The sequence below is a fragment of the Ceratosolen solmsi genome, unplaced genomic scaffold, assembly GCF_000503995.2.
Source record: "Ceratosolen solmsi marchali unplaced genomic scaffold, CerSol_1.0 scaffold19, whole genome shotgun sequence".
NCBI classification, from domain to species: domain Eukaryota; kingdom Metazoa; phylum Arthropoda; class Insecta; order Hymenoptera; family Agaonidae; genus Ceratosolen; species Ceratosolen solmsi.
The window spans coordinates 239,708-259,825 of record NW_011948443.1 but is presented as its reverse complement, the minus strand read 5'-3'; the positions used below and the strand labels follow the sequence as shown (position 1 = coordinate 259,825).

General features: G+C 27.6%; 2 protein-coding genes across 2 annotated transcripts; one reads left to right on the top strand and one right to left on the bottom strand.

The window, feature by feature from the left end:
* Positions 1-727: 727 nt before the first annotated feature.
* LOC105365951 (uncharacterized) lies at positions 728-1,627 on the top strand. The gene has a single exon (XM_011504250.1). It carries the CDS (start codon positions 728-730, stop codon positions 1,625-1,627), a length of 900 nt encoding a protein of 299 aa, XP_011502552.1.
* Positions 1,628-5,389: 3,762 nt separating this feature from the next.
* On the bottom strand, positions 5,390-17,918 carry Gdi (GDP dissociation inhibitor). The gene is made up of 5 exons (XM_011504127.1): positions 17,884-17,918; positions 17,652-17,818; positions 14,299-14,712; positions 13,514-13,910; positions 5,390-5,794 (listed from the first exon to the last, which is right to left on the bottom strand). Exons 2-5 carry the CDS (start codon positions 17,810-17,812, stop codon positions 5,438-5,440), a joined length of 1,329 nt encoding a protein of 442 aa, XP_011502429.1. The 5' UTR covers positions 17,813-17,818; positions 17,884-17,918; the 3' UTR covers positions 5,390-5,437.
* Positions 17,919-20,118: the final 2,200 nt, after the last annotated feature.

Below are 20,118 nucleotides of genomic sequence, written 5' to 3'. Positions count from 1 at the left end.
TTCGAATATCAACAGAAAATACAATTCATAAACGCATCTGGCGAGAAAAAAGGTCCAAGTGTCCAGCAAAAACACGTCATAAAACTAATGCTACGAGACATTTGACACGGCCTCGTCACAAAGCATCTATCGACATCAAAACCAGCAGACTGCACATCCAGAGGACTATCAACTAAGCTTCTCAAGGATCACCCATTATGGTAGACAGGACCAACGTGGCTAAAAAACCCAGACTCATGGCCAACACAACCGACAGAAGGTTATAAACAATGCATTCAAGAAGCTCGTCCAAGTATCTCATTAATCGTAACAAACTGATAAGCCCGACTATAAGTGGGGCATAATTAACAACTACTCGTCACTCAGTACGCTGTTGAGAATAACAGCAACATGCATCAGATTCATTGCATGCCTGAAAGGGGAAGAGCCCTTAGGAAGTCAGCTGATACGCATTGAGCTAACAAAGCAAGAATTCAGAGGATACGAGCGACCCAAGACACATACTTCTTCCACGAATTAAAATGATTGATATTAAAACAAGGTTGCCCGTCTCACACGCATTCTTTAGACTCATTGCCTACATCGATGCACAAGGTATTATCAGAGTTGGCGGAAGCCTGATGAACGCTTCAATGGCAGAGGACAACAAACATCCAGCTATCCTTCCAAAAATCTCGCAATTTACAAATTTTGTTATTCAACAAGCACACTTCAAAACACTTCACAGATGTACCCAAATCACGTTAGCCAACAGTACTGGATACTGGGAGGACAGCCAGCTATAAAATCATACATATTGCGATGCGGCATCTGTGCCAAACAAAGAGGAATTCGCACCAGCCAGCTGCTGGGTCAACTACCCCTCGCGCGAGTAACACCTTCACGACCATATACCCATACTGGCGTTGACTATGCTGGTCCATTGACAAAAAAGACCTGGAAAGGGCGAGAAGCCAAAACCTACAAGGCTTGGATCTGCGTGTTCGTGTGCCTAGCTATATCCGCAGTACACCGCGACGCGGTAAGCGATAACTCCTCGGAAGCATTCATTGCAGCATATCGAAGATTTTCAAGCCACAAAGGCATCCAAAGGGTATTACACTCAGACTGTGGAACAACGTTCGTCGGATCAGATAAGGATATAAAAAAGCTATTCATACAATGTACAACAGAACACCATCACATCACAAACATACACACCGATGACCATGCACGTTGGGAATTTAATCCACCGGCAGCACCTCACATGGGAGAAAAATACGAAGCTGTAGTAAAATCTATCAAGTTCCACTTAAAACGCTCAACGACAGAGACATTGTTAACCATCGAAGAAATCATGACCTTGCTGTCACAAATTGAGGCCATTTTAAACTCACGTCCAGTACAACCATTAAACGATAATCCCGAATACTCGAATTTTCGAATCTCCAGATGGCAATTGTTACAACAGCGAGTTCAAAAGTTTTGGACACAATGGACTATCTACAACAACAACTCACAACATCGAAGTGGCATCATCCAAGAAATGAAATTAAAATTGGATCCCTGGTCCTCATCACTGATCAAAGACTACCACCATGTAAGTGGTTCCTCGCCAGTTATTAAACTACATCCTGGAAAGGACTGACAAACCGGAGTTGTCACACTAAATACCGCCTCTACCACAATCACGAGACCAATCCATATTCTAGCAGTACTGCCAGTCCACATAGAAGACAAAAAATCTAATCATTAATGAATTGATTATGACGGGCGGAATGCTCAGGATTGAAGCAGATGAAAGCGGAATACAAAAGTAGGAGAGGTATAAGCTCCCGGACATTACGTTTATAAATACAATTTTGCAAAATCGGGAAATTTCCTACGCTGAAAACTCAAATATACGATACAATACAAATATAAATTACATTCCGAATAGCAATGCTGATAAACCTTCCAAGGCTATATCCTACTGACGTCACGACAAAGTTCGGCATAGCAACAGTTAAAATGATAAAATAAATATAATACAACGCTGCCAGCGTCATAAGCTCCTACAAGCATATTTACGAGCTGCGCTTGATGCACACCTGACTGTGCAAGTAATAATTACGCAGTTACTATTCTATCTACAAGCATTCATACTACAGTCGTCACTCTCTGTAGCCATACAAGTACGTAATCACAAATTAATAAACAATCTAACAAACCAATAGGGACGCCACACTATTAGAATCCGTTAAACTAAAACTTAAACTTATATCCAAGATGCGCTAGTGTAAACAAACTAAGAGTGAAATTAACGAAACTATAACTACATCTTACGTCAACGGAACACCAACGGCTAAAGCACCAGCAACTGAAGTCTTCCTTTAGTAAGCATCGGTTACAACAGCGACACTTTTCCCGGAAAGAATGAATTACGCCTCACGCAACTGAGAGTATACACACTCTCATCAGCACGTAAAATAATTGAAGAAACTTCATACATAAGTCACTCATACTCTCCATTCATACACTTTTATATCATTAACTATTTTTATATTATTATATTTAATAAAGGAAAGATCAAGATATACTATTTGTAAAATTGAATAATTGCATTTGCCTCCTCCACTTGTCAGCACACCTCCATCCAACATCACCGGGAGGTTCTTAGTCTGATCCCAGACACTAACAAAAACAAAGAAAATGAATCCTAATTTTGTTATTAACCAATTTTAATGAAAAATGTTTTTTAAAACTTAAAAAAAACATAAAAGAATATTATTTTAAGTTTATAAAATTTCACTTTTTCAGAAACTAAATTTATCCCATGATCAGGCGTGAATGAGGATTTACGTTTTATTTTATTTTTAGGATTTTATGTAATTATATAAAATCAATAGACAAATTTTCATTTCATTTACTAAATATTAAAAGATTAAAGATTAGAATATTCATAAAAATTTGATTATTACGACTATTATAGTACAGTTAGAAAAGTAAGATAATATAGGCTTCATTAAATGTAAATATATATATTGCGTATTGATACCCAATTTTCTGTAAATCTTTCATAATTAATTTAATACAATTATAAATATTATTTTATAATAGAACCGTTATTTATTTTTTAACTCAATCTTGGTTCAAATTAATTTACAAATTGTATTGTTTCGTAAATCTTCAACAATAAATTATATTGTAAAGATAAATGGTTTAACTTTATTTGTTTTTATTAATTGATGTATAATATCTTATTTATCCTGGCTTCTTAACAGTAATGAAAAATTAAATGAGAATTTTAAACAATGACCAATTTTTTAATTATTGTTAGTCATATTTTACAACAAATTTTCGGAAATAATATTAAAAAGCACACGTCGAAGCGCACGCACTTCTTTGACTCAACTAAGAAGAGACATGCTGTACTATAAGATGCCACAACATTTATTAGCATTCAAACGTCAGTGACTTATGTACTGTATTCTGAATCAAGGCGCCAATGCTCGCTAAATCTCGATAAGTGCGACAGCACGCACTACCAAGGGAGACATCGAGGTATTGAACCATTATATTTATACATCAAGAGGTGACTTGCATTTAAAACACCATACGTGTCACTATACAAGGAGTGTCAAGGATTTACGATCTTTCACATCTCAGTATAGTAATTTTCTACCAAGCGTATTACAGCAAGAGGACCCGGAGATTTCCAACCTCCAACCTTCTCCATCCAAACTATTAAATAATGACAAAAAATCTGTTGATTACTGAATCGAAGCCTTAATTTCTCACATATTCAGACTGTTCCACCAGTAAAATGATGGATATGCTCTGATCCAACCATTTTACATACGATCATATATACGATTCTACTCGAGTAGTAATATGAAACTATTGAGTGTACCTTCTGTAACGGGTTTGTTGAGGAAGTGCGTATAGGCACTGGATCCTTGAAGTCTACTCAGAGAAAGGTGGATATGGCACCTTGCGCTGCTATGCGGCGGCACAAAGGAATTAACTGCCGACTCTGCCAAGGGAGCTTCTTTCTTCCTTCTTGATGACTCCAGATCGAGTTAGTGGTTGAGTTCGTTCTCCGCGGTGTAATAATTCTTAAAATATTTATATATTAAATGTGCTTTGATCCTTTGTAATGTTAGAATTTTTGTATTTTAACATTTAACAGATTTTATATTAATTTGAATTATAGTCTTTATTCATAGTAATTCAATACTTTAACTCTATTGAGTTATTTACTAAATATATAAACAACTTTGCTTTGCAGAATTACATTAAAGTTTCGATGTTTTACACAAAATTACAAATTTGTTTCAATTTTCACCAAGAACATAAATTTATTTTATCACTGGTTTTTTTTTCAAAATCGATATTAACTTGATGTTATACAATTGTACAAATGTTAATTCTATATGCGAGTATTTTGTCAACATAATTTATATTTGATAACATTTTTCTTTATAAACAATGTTAGTTTTATTACTTTTTCTCTTATGATTATTTTAATTCCACATCTTACATTTTTTAAACTTGTTTTTCTGAACATTTATTTTTAAATGAAGCTGTAGTTTTAGCTTACTTCTTTACTATGGGTTTGGGAAGGGATCGATTTTAAAAAATCTTTATTCTGTGAGAACTGTTACTAACTCATTGATTCGTTGTCAAGAACAGAAAACTGAATTATATTTATGAATCTCAATATTTTTTAGAGATTCTGTTAAATGAATTGTATTTTTATTAATCATTATATTCATGAAATTTTTATCGTACTGTTACAGTTTTGATTCTAATCTTTTCTAATAAGTTTTATTAATTGATATATTGGTATCAAGTAAATTTTAATGATTTTGATGCAGAAAAGTTATATTATAAATTATTAAAACAAATATAAAATCTTTATAGAAATTGTTAATAGAAGTAATTTACAAACTTTATAATTATAAATGAAATATACATAAGAAATTATTTCATTAAATTTCTATGTAAAAAATATGTTCCATATACATGATTGGTAAATTACTAAAATCATCACAATTTATAACTTGAAAGAATTAATTTAAATAAAACATTATAAATTAATCATTACATTTATATTTTAAGATGTTTATATACCATTATAAAATAATAATTGTAACTATGATTATTATATAGGAAGATAATACAACATGCAAATTTGTGGATCTTTTTATATATTCTAAAAGGACATTTAGAATTCTTAAGCATAATAGTTTTAAATAAATTGTAATGACTAAGAAATTATTATACAAAAATTAATTTCATTTAATGCTTCTTACATAAAATTGTATGTTTTTATTATTATACTTTTTTTTATTGTATATAAAATTAATGTATGTGTGTATATAAGATGTACACACACATTGACACAGCATGGGATGTATGTAAACTATATAGATAATAATTAGAGATATTTGTATATTTTTTAATGAATGTTTTACTATTGGTCTTCATCATCAAGTTCTTGTTTAACTTTATCAAAATCAAATTCTTCTCCCGTTGCTCTTTTAAAAATACTAAGAACGTCCAAACAAGTAGTTTCAAAATGAGTTGTTGCATCATAACTAGTTGAAATAAACAACTGACTTTGTATTCCATCATCTATTGGCTCTAAATAATCTGATACATATACAAATTTCTGTTTTATAGGGCCAAGTAGATCAAGACCGTGTTTAATTTCAGATTCGGGATTCTGTGTCTCTACGGTTGTAGAAACCATGGCTATAAACCAACCTTTAGCAGCTACTTGATGAGTGTAAGAAACCAAAGAAACATATATATCAGAATTACGATTTACCTGTAATTAAAAAATTAAAAGAATGTTTTTATAACCTACATAATTAAAATTGTATTTAAAGGTTGAAGAACATTACAATATATTAAACACCAAATCTATTTCCTATTTGTATAAAATTATATTGAGTTCTTAAATTTCTAAAGTCATAAATTTTAATTATTTCATTAAAATTTTTAAGAGTTTTAGGTTTTTAAAATATTATTAAATTTTATTTTATACGTCTTATAAACGTTAATTTATCTCCGAGGCGAAACAATTTACAATTAGTTTTTAGTAAAAGTACATATTCAATAAACGTTAAATATTAATAAACTATATAAAATGTGTTAATAAAGAATCATCAAAATTAACAAATGAATTAAAATTAATATAGTTATTGGTTATTTCGATTTCTTTATGATTTGAAAGTCCTTAACTGCTTACAATACTAAAATTTATTTTTTAGAACGAAAATAATTGTTAAATTTGTATTTTGTGGGCGAAAATATAATACATCTTTTAAGTGATACAACGGATTAAACAACAAGAAACACTAATAAAGCCTAGTATATCAAAAGCTTGTAATTATTCAAGATAAAGTTTCTCAGAATATGTATTCATCTATTGACATATGTACATTAATTTCATATGTTCATGTACCGATAAAATTTAAATAATTTGCAAATCGATTTAAGAACATGAATATTGACACAATAACGATACTATGAGCGCAATGATAGAAGTATTACTTTACCTATAACAGTGTTTTGTTATTGACGAGAAGATATCCCTAATCCAGAGATGAAAGTACTAACCGTCATATTAGTTTTCGTTATTATTTGAATTTGCATTTCAATGTTTCCAACTAAAACAATTAAAATATACAAATTACTAAATACGAAGTACATGCCTAAATTTGCAACCTAAATTTGTATTACAAAGTTTCCAAATAAAACAATTAAAATATACAAATTATTAAATGCAAAGTACATGCCGAAAACTACCGCGCGTAAATTAAAACTATACATAACACAAATTCATTTTCTACAAGTACTTCTTTCTACTTATTCATTGTGATGATGAATATTTTGTTATAGTCAGATATAATAGAAAATATTGTGTACACCCATTTTGAAACAATAAACAGTGAAAGTATTTAGAAACAGTTTTTATTCAATTTTTTTAACTAAGTAACTCACTTTACCGACCATCAAATAATTCTATAATGCCTTCTAAAAAATACATAAATTTATTAAATTTGTCTTGATAAAATATTAAATCTCGAGTAATCAATCATTATAACGACCAATATATAAGGGTAAACAAATTAATTACAGCGTGGTATAAAAATTCAATTATATTTTCAGCCATATAAATTTTTATTGCAGATATCACGAAGAATATTTAAATCTTAATACATGAACACAGACTAAAATTCCTCTATTTTTGGACATTTTAAGCTTAAAGATATTACATGTTTGTAATTATTATTTTCAGCTTGTAGAAGATTATTCATATTAATGAAAACTAAATTGAAGAAACTATTTTTTATGCTTTATTAAGGTTTATTAAGATACCATTAATAAAAAATTTAATATTTAAAAATAAATAAATATTACAATATTTTATTTTTTATAGGTAATATTATCAAAAGAAAATGATACAAATTTAATAAACATTACCTGGAGTTGTTTGGGATTGAACTAGTTGAAACCGGAATTAAAAATTGGGAGAGGTATAAGCTCCCGGACATGTATGTTTCTAAACACGATTTAGCGAATTCGGGAAATTTCCTACGACGAAAACTCGAATATACGATTATATTTCCGAATAACAATGCCGATGAACCTTCCATGGCTATACTTTACTCACGTCACGACAAATTTCGGCATAGCAACAGGCACCGGTGCGCTGCCGACATCGCAAGCTTCTACAGGAATATTTAAAAGCAGCGCTTGATGCGCAGCACACTGTGCCAGTAACAATTACGTAGTCACCACGAGTTACTATTCTATTTTCAAGATTACAACCTACAGCTATCACTCACTGTAGCTATACAAATACTTAATCATCAAGTAACAAGCAATCTAACAAACCAATAGTGACGCCACAACTATCAGAATACGTTAAACTTATATTCAAGAAGCACTAGTGCAAACATAAATTAAGAGTGAAATTAAAGAAACTATAATTACAACATACGTCAACAGATCACACCGGTGGCTAAAGCAGATCATACAAATCGATCCTTTAGTGCGCGCTGGCTACAACAGTGGCGGCTCTCACGCTCACATCGACGGCTACAGCAGCATCGTCCCAATCGGTCCTTTAGTGTGTGCCGGCTACAGCAGCGACACTTCTCATGAAAGAAAGGATTCACGCCTCACTAGTGAGAGTATACACACTCTCGACAGCACGTAAAAAAATTGAAGAAACTTCATACATAAGTCACTCGTACTCTCCATCCATACATTTTTATACCACTATTATTATATTATTGTATTTAATAAAGGAAAAACCAAGATATACTATTTGTAGAATTGAATAATTGCATTTGCCTCCTCCACTTGCCAGCAACATCTCCACCCAACATCACCGGGAAGTTCTCAGTCTGATCCCAGACAGGAGTCATTTATTCGATCTAATTAATGGATGCATAAAAATTTAAGTTTTCTTTATCCCCTTTCTATTCAATCTCTTAATTTCGTTGTTGAAATATAATCATAGAAATATATTAATATTCAAGTAAAGATACGATTTCATCATAAGTTTTATTTTTTATAATTCTATTTGTAAACAATGGCCGTTTTACTATAAAATAGATAAAATATGGAAAACGACTGCATGATCTGTATCCTTGTTTTTATTATCTGTATCTAAATGACGATGCGCACTTAATAATACTAGTATCTCTACAAAATGCAGAAAGTGCTGTTTTGTTAAAACCTGTCTATATATCGAAAATGTATGTATTCACGATGATTATATGTATAACACATATTAAGTAAGTATATATATACGTATGTAATATTTTCAATTAAATTTTTAAATTAACTGAAAATATATGTATTATAAAAGATATTAAGCGTACACAATTGAACATGCCTAACTAAATAGGCAAAAAAATTAAAAAATATAATAGTTATGACAGGTCCTAAATAATTTTACCAATAGTTTTAGCTTTGAAAAGACAAGCAAGAAAAAATAAATAAATCTCCAATAACAATTTCAATTCAATCCAATACGGGAATAGACTAATATGAATAATGAATCCTTTGCTTGAAAAAAATCTTTTGTCTATTTAAACAATTTTAATCTATGTCAATGTTCACTTTTTCAGTATTGATCAAATAATCTACTTGCATATACACATACAATTTTATTTTCATCCACACGCCCACAAGAAAAATAAATTATATTTTAATTTCATTTTTTAATCCATTGATAAAGATAGATAATAGTTAAAGATAGAATAATATAAGATAGATTGATAGAGATAAATAGATAAATTAACTTTGGTAATTTAGGAATGTCCAAATATACTATTATTTAAATATAATCATGGCATATAAAATAAAGATAAGTTTATAGTCATATTGCCGTTACCAATATTAATGTTTTAGTGGTGTCGTATTGTCCCAAATGCGATAAGTATACCTAAAAGTGTAAACGGATTCCCCATTATTGGTGTATACAGACTTTTAATATGATTTGTTGATTTATCTGGTGCGATAGATATTGATTAACCTCTTTCTCTTTTTTATATCATGTAAAGTTCTTCGGGATGAAAGCAACTTCCAAGACCGGTAACTATCGGCATCGCTAGTCTCTTTAGCTCAAGTCTCTGTAAACACTTGTATGAGAATTTTTATATACTTGTTATGTTTTGGTTTCAAATAGCCTACAATGTTTATATGGTCTTCGAGCAGTAACGTCGCTTGGAATTCTCCAAACTTCTTACACCTTCCTTTTTTCTTAGAATTCTTGAAACTTCTAGAGTTTTCTTTCTGCACCTCAAGTAAGAATCCAGTGCAGCAACAACGATGCTTTGTGGCTAGCTAAGTAAGCTGCTGCGTGGATATAAAAGGCAACCACGCGGCGAGCCTCGCTCTCTTGCAGTGAACTCTCTAAGTGAAGAAACCATGGAACGGTCAGTATCTCTCAGCTGAGCCATCACGGAACGATCTTCAGTTTTCGTGCACGTATTCAACATTTCCCTACGCCAGTCCCTCAGATATATCACACAATGAAGCCATCCAAGGAGTACACGTTCAATCTTCAAGTGCGCTACACTTACAAGCAGTCAAGGGTGCTCACTGCATGATAAGAAACTACACTGCCACAACAAGCATAGTCTCCAGGTATGTTCATACATACATTTCAAGGCCACGCATCGTACACAGGAGTATGCGCATATCTCTGCTAGTCCTTACAACACTAGCAGAGGCTACGACATCGTCACCATTAAGGAGCAACCAAATTATTGAGAAAACAGATTTTACACTCTTCTATAAGAAGTAAATCCTGTTATTAAAGCTATTAATTATTAAATTATTAAAGCTATCGAAACACTGGCAGTTCGAGCCAGGAAATAATGCCACTTTCGAACAGCATAGTTTCTAATAACATAGTAACTAACATAGTAAATAACTAACAATATAGTTACTAAGTACTATTTCAATTCGCGAATTATAAGGTTTTGGTTTCCGAATTTTATTTTCTGACGTTTTAATTCTTGTGAGATGCAAAAATTTATCAAGCTTAAAACCTATCTTATAGAACTGATCGAGTCATAAATTATTCTATATACAATATACCATTTTATTTTACTTATACATAATTTCGATTGTCTTTTCTTTCAATATATATTTTTGTTTCTCCTAATTTCTTAAATACTTCAGTACCTTACACTTCAATTTCTAGCATTCTTTTTCTTATAACTGTTTCATTATATTGTTTCGATATATAATTGATATTTAAATTTTTTATCGATTTGGTATTTATTAATTTAATTTTTTTTTTAATTTTTTTCGATTTTACTGTTTTAGTGTTACATACAATTTCATGTTTAGTTATATTAATGGTTTTTTATATTATTTCTACTCTCTTCTATCTTTGCCTTATTTATATTACAAAAATTTCTATATATTCTTATTTTTTTGAGCTTCATTAACATTTATTTTTTTTAATTTAATTTAATTTGTTCGGGATTGAAGAAGTCTTCGCAAATTTAAAATTGGTAAATTTACAAGCTCTCGGACACTCATGTTTATAAACACAATTCAGCGAATTCGGGAATTTTCCTACGCTTTAAATTGGAATATACGACAATATTTCCGCATAGCAACGCCGATGAAACTTCTAGAACATTCCATGTCCTTCGATGTTTGTCGAATATTCTAGAGCTTCGTTCTCTGACGTCACTACGATTTTCGACATATCAACAGGCATCGGCGCTGTTACGCGAATATTGAAGTGCAGCACGCAACGTTCAGTGGCACTGTATCTTTCACATCCACTCAGTTGCGACGCACCTGGCTCACGATGTAGTTTACTATCTACACAATTATTAATTATAGCTCACTGTACTATTACCTATTGCTCACTCATCTGTTATTGCCCCCAGTGTAATTCAACTATCAAGTATCAGTTATAACTTGCGATTACGAATATTAGCCGCTTGCTCGACACTTTGCCTACAAAATATACGTGCGTTATTATCAGAAACTGCAATAACAGGTGAGTAATTCATTAGTGAAGCCACCAAAAGTGTAATGAATTAAGTGCATTCGCCAAGCAGTCATTCAGTATGCATTGTCGGTAGTCCTAAGGTACACCCTCCTCATTAATTCTCCAAACTAGTCTTTTACGCTCGAACCACATTTCATATCGAGTCTGAAAAGAAAGTGGCGCAGTACACTGTCAACACAATCATCGCAGAGATCGTTCATTCATTTATCCAAGTCAAGGATAAGTGGCGCAGTACGCTCCCTCAGTGCTGTCATTGCTGAGGAGGTTCGTTCACTTCTCATCTCAGAAAGTGGCGTAGTACGCTATTTCAGTGCCTTCATGCCAGAGAACGTTCGTACACCTCTCCAGTCAGACTAACCGAGGACAGGTGGTGCAGTACGCTCTATCAGCGCCTTCATGCCAGAGAGCATTCGTTAACCTCCCCAGTCCTATTAATTACACCGTCAAGGGTAGACTGCAGCTCAACAAATATCATACAAATAATAATAGTCGACTATAACTCCATTGTACCAAGTCCTTCCGTACTCGAAGGCACATCATTTATTGTTCTTGCGTGTGACCAGCTGTCTAACACTCCCATACCCCCCTTTGGGTATCGTTGATTTACGTGACAACTACCAGAGACTTTGCATTCTCCCCCGTTTGAGTAGAGTTTACTCTCTCTGCTAAGCACTACTGATTACTATTATCATTCTCCCATGCTCACCTCATGAGCATGGTCGACTATTCATGCTGATCTTTACATCAGCATATATCCAACATTCAACATCCATTGTAATCTCCATCACTTCAAAAAAGCACTCTCACCACTGCAATAGAATAATTTCTTCTCTCTTAATTAAAGCAACCATAAACCGCATTATAATTATTAATAAACCAGAATAATGAATATCTTAACTCAAAACATATATTACATAGTACTTTCCGCCCTTCCGCTTGTGCCTTTTCCTTCAAATCGCTACGACTAATCCAATGAACTATTGAATTGGCAGTTCGAGCCACAAAGCAAACCCTCAAATTCGAACATATTTTTATTGACTGCACAATTTATAATCATATTTGATTACCTTTCAAGATTCTTTACCTTTGTTTCCTCTAAATTTTTTTGATTGTTAAAATAATATAATTCAATTTTGTTCTGACCTATTTGAGTTATTATTAAATATTCTTCTATTTAGTTCATATTTCAGTAATAATTATATTTATGTTTTTAATATTCACTTTGTCACAGACACAAGTACTGCTTATTGATATCCTTGCTTTTTTTATTTTTTTTTACAGAATTAATAATTTTCCATCTTTTAAATAAATATAACCTAGATATTAATTCACTTCAAATACTAATATATTTGTTTTTTTTTTACAAAAATTTATCTTAAACATTTTTTTAATTTACCTTTTTTTATCTTATAATAGAAACATACTATTTATATAAATTACAAATTTTTATCTTATTGCCCTTTTATATTTATATTAAAAAAATGTTAAAACTTTACGTTCTTTTATTATTCATTTAACTGTTTTTTTAATTGTTCATAATCCATTCATTGTAAATATCTATATTATTTTTTAATCTTTTGTTTATTTCTAGTTTGCAAAGATTTGTATATAAAGCTTTAATATATATTGTATTAAAATGTACTTTTACATTTCTCAACTATAATGTATATATAATTTTAATCCATTTGTAAATTTCATATATATATTAATAGCTATTAATATGTAAATATATTTATTTTTTATTTCATTTAGGATTCATTTGCATATTTTTTATATCATGTATATTAATGCAAGTAATTTGTAGATTATCATACATATCATTTTTTATAAATTAAACGCATACTTTTTTCAAGTTTGTTAGTATCCTTTTTTTCTTATATATGACTCTTATTTTTTTAACTATAATGATGTCTTAAAATACATTATTTTATGGCATTTTCTCTTAGCAACTTATTTATTCTTAATTTTTCTTAAAAAAAGAAAGCTTACTTGTTTTTGTGGAATAATAATTTGTGTTGAAAGTGCATCTCCTGTATTAGGGATTGGATGATCTAGTAAACAGATACAACGAATCACTTGACCAACCTTTCTTACAAAATTAGGAATATAACTTGGATCACAAAATAGTTGTTTGCAAGTTGCAGTCTCATTTCCTGATCGAATACCAACAACTTTTCCATCCTTTTTTATTATTTCATCTACAGGTTTGTCTAGCATGTATGTTCCACCATAAATAGCACTGAGTCGAGCGAATCCTTGGGGAAGCTCACCTAATCCATACATTGGATACAGATAAGGTGATTTTCCATATCGTGCTAAACTATCCCTGTATAATTTAATTCTCCGTATAGTAACTATTGCACTTTGGGAAATATATTCATCATTTCTGTAAAAACAAAAATTATATTTTTTAACTTATAATAAATTAAGTGATTTGTTATTTTTAATTTAAGTCAGAAAAGTTAAGAAATTCTAATTAGATTATTTTTAAATATTGTTAAAATAATTATAAATTTATTTACATATTAATGTATGTATAGAAGATTAAAAAAATAATTTTTGTAGAATTTTTAAATTTTATAAAATATTAAAATTAAAAATATATTAATATAAAATATTTATTTAAAAGTCTATTAATACAATCATTAAAAATATGGAAAATAAATATAACCTTAAGAAATATCAAAGATAATTGAAATATTACACAGTTTATATATTTTATATAAAACTAATATATAGTTACTTGAATTATATATTAGGAAATGATTACTTACCTGTAAAGAGCAAGAGCGTGGCCAGTAAAATCTTGAGTATTTTTATCTAAATTAAATTTGCTATACAATGCACTCATTGAATTTTTAAATGGATCAAATCCTTCCCATGTTTTTGGATTATCCTCTTGCATATTTTGTACCCACACTAAAAAATTTTTAAATCGTCTTTTTTCAAAAATACCCATTAAATCACTTGACAAAGCTTCTTGCTGATCAATCGGTACTTTAGAAATTTTTCCAGATTTATAAACATAAGAGCCTTCAACACATTTAAATTCTAAATAGCGCGTGACACCTGTATGAATTAATAACTTTACTAATAATCCATTGGCCATTAAAAATTTAGGAATTAAATCAACATTCCAGTCACGTCCTCTACCATAAATTTGATCAGATGTTTCTGTTTTAAATTTTCTACAATTATAAACAAATGTATGCATTAATTAAAATTTTATGAAATATTAATAATTTTAAGTAAATATTTTTTAATAAAAATATTTATTTTATTTATTTATTGAATTAGTTGATAAAAATACAGTATAAAATAAATTATGAAATTTAAATGGTTTTAAATATTTTATATAAATTTTTACAAGTATGATTTTTTATGCTTTATAAATATGTATTTAATAAATTATATATTAGTAACAATAAAAGTAATATTTAAAACAGATAATTTCAATCTTAAAGTTGAAAAAAGAAAAAATGTTAATTTAAATTAAAATTTAAAATAAAAAACAAAATGATTACAAGATACATTGCTTTTCATGTATGAAATTGTGACAGTACTACTCAAATCGATATTTTTATTTATATTATTTTAATACAAGTATGAAAGTATTTTAAGTATCGATAATGATATTTATGTAAGTGTAAATTAATCGTTTTTTACCTTAATATATTAAGGTGATTTTAAATATTTATAATGTTATTTATGTTTCTTACTAAAATTAATTATAATGTATGTGAATAAAAAAGATTGAAATCTCTATGATACGATTATCGGGAATATAATCGAATGATAATGTGTGTAAATATAAAAATACCGTGAGCATAGAAAGTATATTAATTCACAATCACATCTTCATTAAATCGTTCGATTTTCATTTTTTTAGGTTTATTAATTGTTAATAGAGTATATCTAAATTCACGGATGGAATACTATTTTAGTGCTTTTGACGAATTTTTATCAGTAATTTGAAACATTATTTAATTCCAAGCATCTTATTCATATTCCGTGTTATTTCGTTATTGAATTTCGATGATTATTATACGAATTTTCAAGAATATTCCAATATCTTTATAAAAGGATTTATAAAAAAATATCAAAAGTAAATATCAGTGTAATAATTATATATAATTTCTTTACACTATTTTAATAATTTAATGATACTTTTTATCATAGAAACAATTAGGTATATTATTATACATATGAAAGTGCTGGAGACCGTAATAAAAGATTAAAAAAATACCAAAATCATAATTTTTATGTTATTAAATTAAATATGATTACCAATTAAATTTTTGTATTTATTTTAGACTATATACAACAATAATTAAATTATTATCCAAAACTTATCCAGAATACTTATTAAGTTTAATAATTCATTTGTTTGATGTTGAATTTTTGAAGGTTTTTTTGAACTAATTATAAAAATATTGAAAAAATATGTGAACACTTTCTTCATATTCAACATAATAAAACAATATATTAATAACCAAATTAAATTAAAATTTAAGATTATTAACATGTGCAAAGATGAGTAAATTTGTATTTTTACAATTTTATTAAAAATTTAAATACATTTTTTAAGACAATAGAAAATTGCTAAGTCAAAAATCCAATAGTGACAGTAGCTATTGCAGATAAATTAATTATGATCGTACAGCCTGTTGGATTCCAGCGAGTTTTCTCTTTAAGACCATCTGTCTCTATTTTATATTAAAATAATGAATTTCATCATCTCTATGTTAACTTAGTTTCCTTTTTTAATATATTCAAAAAAGTTCTGAGTTCCATTTTTTCTTTTTTACCTCAAATATTAGTATACTTATAATTGTAATATAATAAAGAATGATTAATTTTTCCACTTAAATTATTTTGTATATTCTGTAAAGATATATTAGAAGATAAACAATAGTAACTGCTAATTATTGTTCATGATTATAATTTAATTTATAATCTCTATTGAGTTTTTAATTAAATATACCAAAAAAACTGTTTGCAAATGCTTACATTATAAGAAAAGCAGTGTATCTTAGGCCTGTGTAAATGCATCATATAACATTACTTGTCTGGACGCTCATTCAATTAGAGCAGTAACTATACCAGAATAATAGTATGTTACTCAATGTTTGATTAATTTCATTAAAAATTGTTACTAAATTTTTATCATTAATCTAAGGTTGAGTATAAATCGGAAAGCAATCTGAATACATTAAATAAATGTAGTTTTTGTTATTTCATATGTTTCAGCATATAATTATTTACAATTGATCTATGCTAAAATTTTTTTTTTTTTTAAATAATGTTCTAAAAATTAAAAATAATATAAATAAGTTTGCTTAATTTTATGAAATTAATACAAATCATTTAATAAATAATAAGATATTGCTAGAAATATTTTTAATCACAATTAAAAAAAAACAAATACAAAAGTATAAACTAAGAATTCATAATATCAATTTTTTTGTTATAATAAAAGCATATTATCTATATTTTATAATATAAACAATCTAATTTATTCTATAATAACAAAATTAAAATAAATGTATAAAATATACCATAGAATATATACAGTAGTATTACTATAGAAGTATAAAATTAAATTAATTTTTATAAAGAATTTATATAATTTTATATATTACAAAAATATATTTACAATTACTTCTGATCTTAAGATAAAAAATGATAGCCAAACATTACATCTATATTTTTATATTGTCATTTTAGAATTTTGTTTGAAATAAAATTAAAAATATTTGTATCTGTTTGAAAGATTGATAAAACACATGAACTATCTGTAATTATTTTACTTTACTTTTGTATATTTTTTTTCTACAATGTATTAAAAAACATATAATTTCTATATAATTTTCATATCAAAATATTATATCTATATATATATATAATTGATCAAAAGTGAATTATATATTATTTTTTAAGTTTTTGTTATATCTTATAATATTAGATATGTATAACATAGATGCAATACTCCCATTAAAAAAGTTTTTCAATGCAATATAAATTCAACATAAAGAATTTTCATTATAATTTTTTAAATAAAAATATATCTGTAAATTATTTAATGAATATAGAGTATTAATTGAATTCATTGATTAATTTAACTTACCCAAACAAATCTTCTAAAGGTGTAATTGATGCTGATTCGCCGCCATAATATTTATTACGATCAATATGTAAAACTTTTTTACCACTAACTGATAGCATTCCTGATAAAATGCATTCTTTCAATCCTGTACCTAACACAATTGAGTCATATTCCTCTTCCATATTTTTCTAAAATAGGAAATATATTATAAAATAGTAATTCAATTAAAATAATTTGAAAGAATTATACTTACAAATCTAAATATGACTATGTATTAAATTAAAACAATTTTGGAATGTATATTGTAAAAATTAAACAAAATTCTTTAAGATAAATTGGAATTAATTATGATATAAATTTATTTGTCTTCAACACAATGCATTTATTTGATTGTTTGCAGGTTTTAAAGATATTTAATTTTCTTTTTCAAAATTGATTAATAATGAGATTTATTGATTTCCTTTTAAGAGCAATTTCTTTTTAATAAACGTTATTTATTGCCATATTTACATCGGTAAATTTTAATAATAGTTCTCTAAAAAAATTTAATTAAATATATAGAAAGATTGCCGATGGATATATAGTACAAAGCGTTATAAACATAAATATATGTATATTTCGGCATATGACTAGAGAAAGCATCCATTAGTCGCATGCGCATACAGATATAATCTGATTGATTTACTTAAAGCACGAATTATAAATATAATAAACAAACATAAACATATTTTTAGAAATATGATATATGAAAATATATTATTAATAGTTTTTATTTATTTCAAATTAAGCAATTATTTAACATCAATTTTATTTTAAAAATAATTTTTTTAAATATTTGTCCTCATCTTAATAATATGATTTTTTCATTTACTTTTATTTAATTCAGAATTTTTATATTTCACATTTAAAATAAATAAATCACAAGAATATTAAAATTCGAGTAAAAAAATATTGTCTTTTAATACCTATTGCATTTAATGATTTTTCAAAAATAATTATTACATAATAATAAAATTTTAGTGAAATATATATATATGATTTTAAAAAGTTCTATTTTTCTTTTTATATTTAAATATAGAATAAAATATTTAATTATGTAATATTTATTTTTAATTTTTATTTAAGAATTATATATCTGTATATATATATATATATATATATATATATATGTAACTAATCAGAATATTGAATTAGCATCCTAGAATGAACAAATGTTGCTAATACAATATTTTTAGTGTATGAGAAATATAATGTAGAAAAATTAATAAGTAAACATATGACAATATAACAGTGATTATTAAAAGTTGATCAATTAAGGTTTCTCATATTAAATTGACTTTAAAATATCACAGAGATTGCCTTGATCCTTCATAGAATTATGATTATTGAAATATGTACCTTAGTAAACTATAAATCAGAAATTGTTAATTGGGGAAAACAGACAATAAGAAATTACGTATATTTACTGTTATAAATCAAATCACTATATTCAGTATAAATATTTTCGTAGTTTTATGTTTAAACAATAGTGTTCGTATAGAAATTAAAACGTTTGACATTATTTTCACATTGACAAAGTTTTCAATCGGATTGCTTTATAAATGATAACTACATGTTGAAATGATGCTATACCATTTTATATTATATCCTACTTCAGCTTTTATCAGACACTATTTGGACGATATTACATTATCAAGTAAGAAGCATATATACAGCATATATGCATATTTCTTAAAATGTCGTTCATTTTTTTTTCAATAAGTAGACAAAAAATTATTATTAATATGGTAATATTTTTCATTAATATTATGTGATAATATTATATAAAATGTAATAAATTGATTTTTTATATAATCACATGTTCAAATATTATTGTTCTACCCATTGAGACGAGATTTTTCTTAATTGTGTAGATAAACGAAAATTCTCAATGTGCATTATTAAGTTAATTAGAAAATAAAATTTTATAAGTCAAATTTAGTTATTCTTCAGAATTCAAAAGGTAACTTTTATAGATACCACGATATTGGCATAGAATTAAGAATTATTAAGACAAAAGCTAAATGTTGAATGAAAATACTTTTTTTCTGATTAATTATAAAGAAACACTATGAAAAAACATTCAACAGTATTCAACTGAACCGAATTCTATGAAAGTCAAAGAACGAAATATCTCAACTACTGCTTTGTATAGAAATAACCAAACATAAAAGTTTTTTAAAAAGTTTGATCGAAGATAAATACTAAACATTTTATTGATGGAATACAGTAGTAGTATGGAAACAAAAACGTAAATATAAATTGAAGTATTATATTACAAATGCATAACATAAAAACAAATTTTATTCACCTTTTCGAATAATAAATCTAAAAAAAAAATAAAGCTTTTCATGACTGTTAAAAAAGGAAATATATTATGAATTTTTATTTAGATTTATAAAATGAAATTTTCCTCGATGCAATATTCGGCATAGGTCCGTAATTGACT

Bases quoted from the DNA above. Each gene is read 5' to 3' on its own strand.
- Gdi (XM_011504127.1), bottom strand. From the start codon at position 17,812: ATGGAAGAGGAATATGACTCAATTGTGTTAGGTACAGGATTGAAAGAA. The intron at 14,713-17,651 runs GTAAGTTAAATT...TTATAATTGTAG, and splicing joins CCTTTAGAAGATTTGTTTGG to AAAATTTAAAACAGAAACAT. The intron at 13,911-14,298 runs GTAAGTAATCAT...TTGTTTTTACAG, and splicing joins CACGCTCTTGCTCTTTACAG to AAATGATGAATATATTTCCC.
- LOC105365951 (XM_011504250.1), top strand. From the start codon at position 728: ATGTACCCAAATCACGTTAGCCAACAGTACTGGATACTGGGAGGACAG.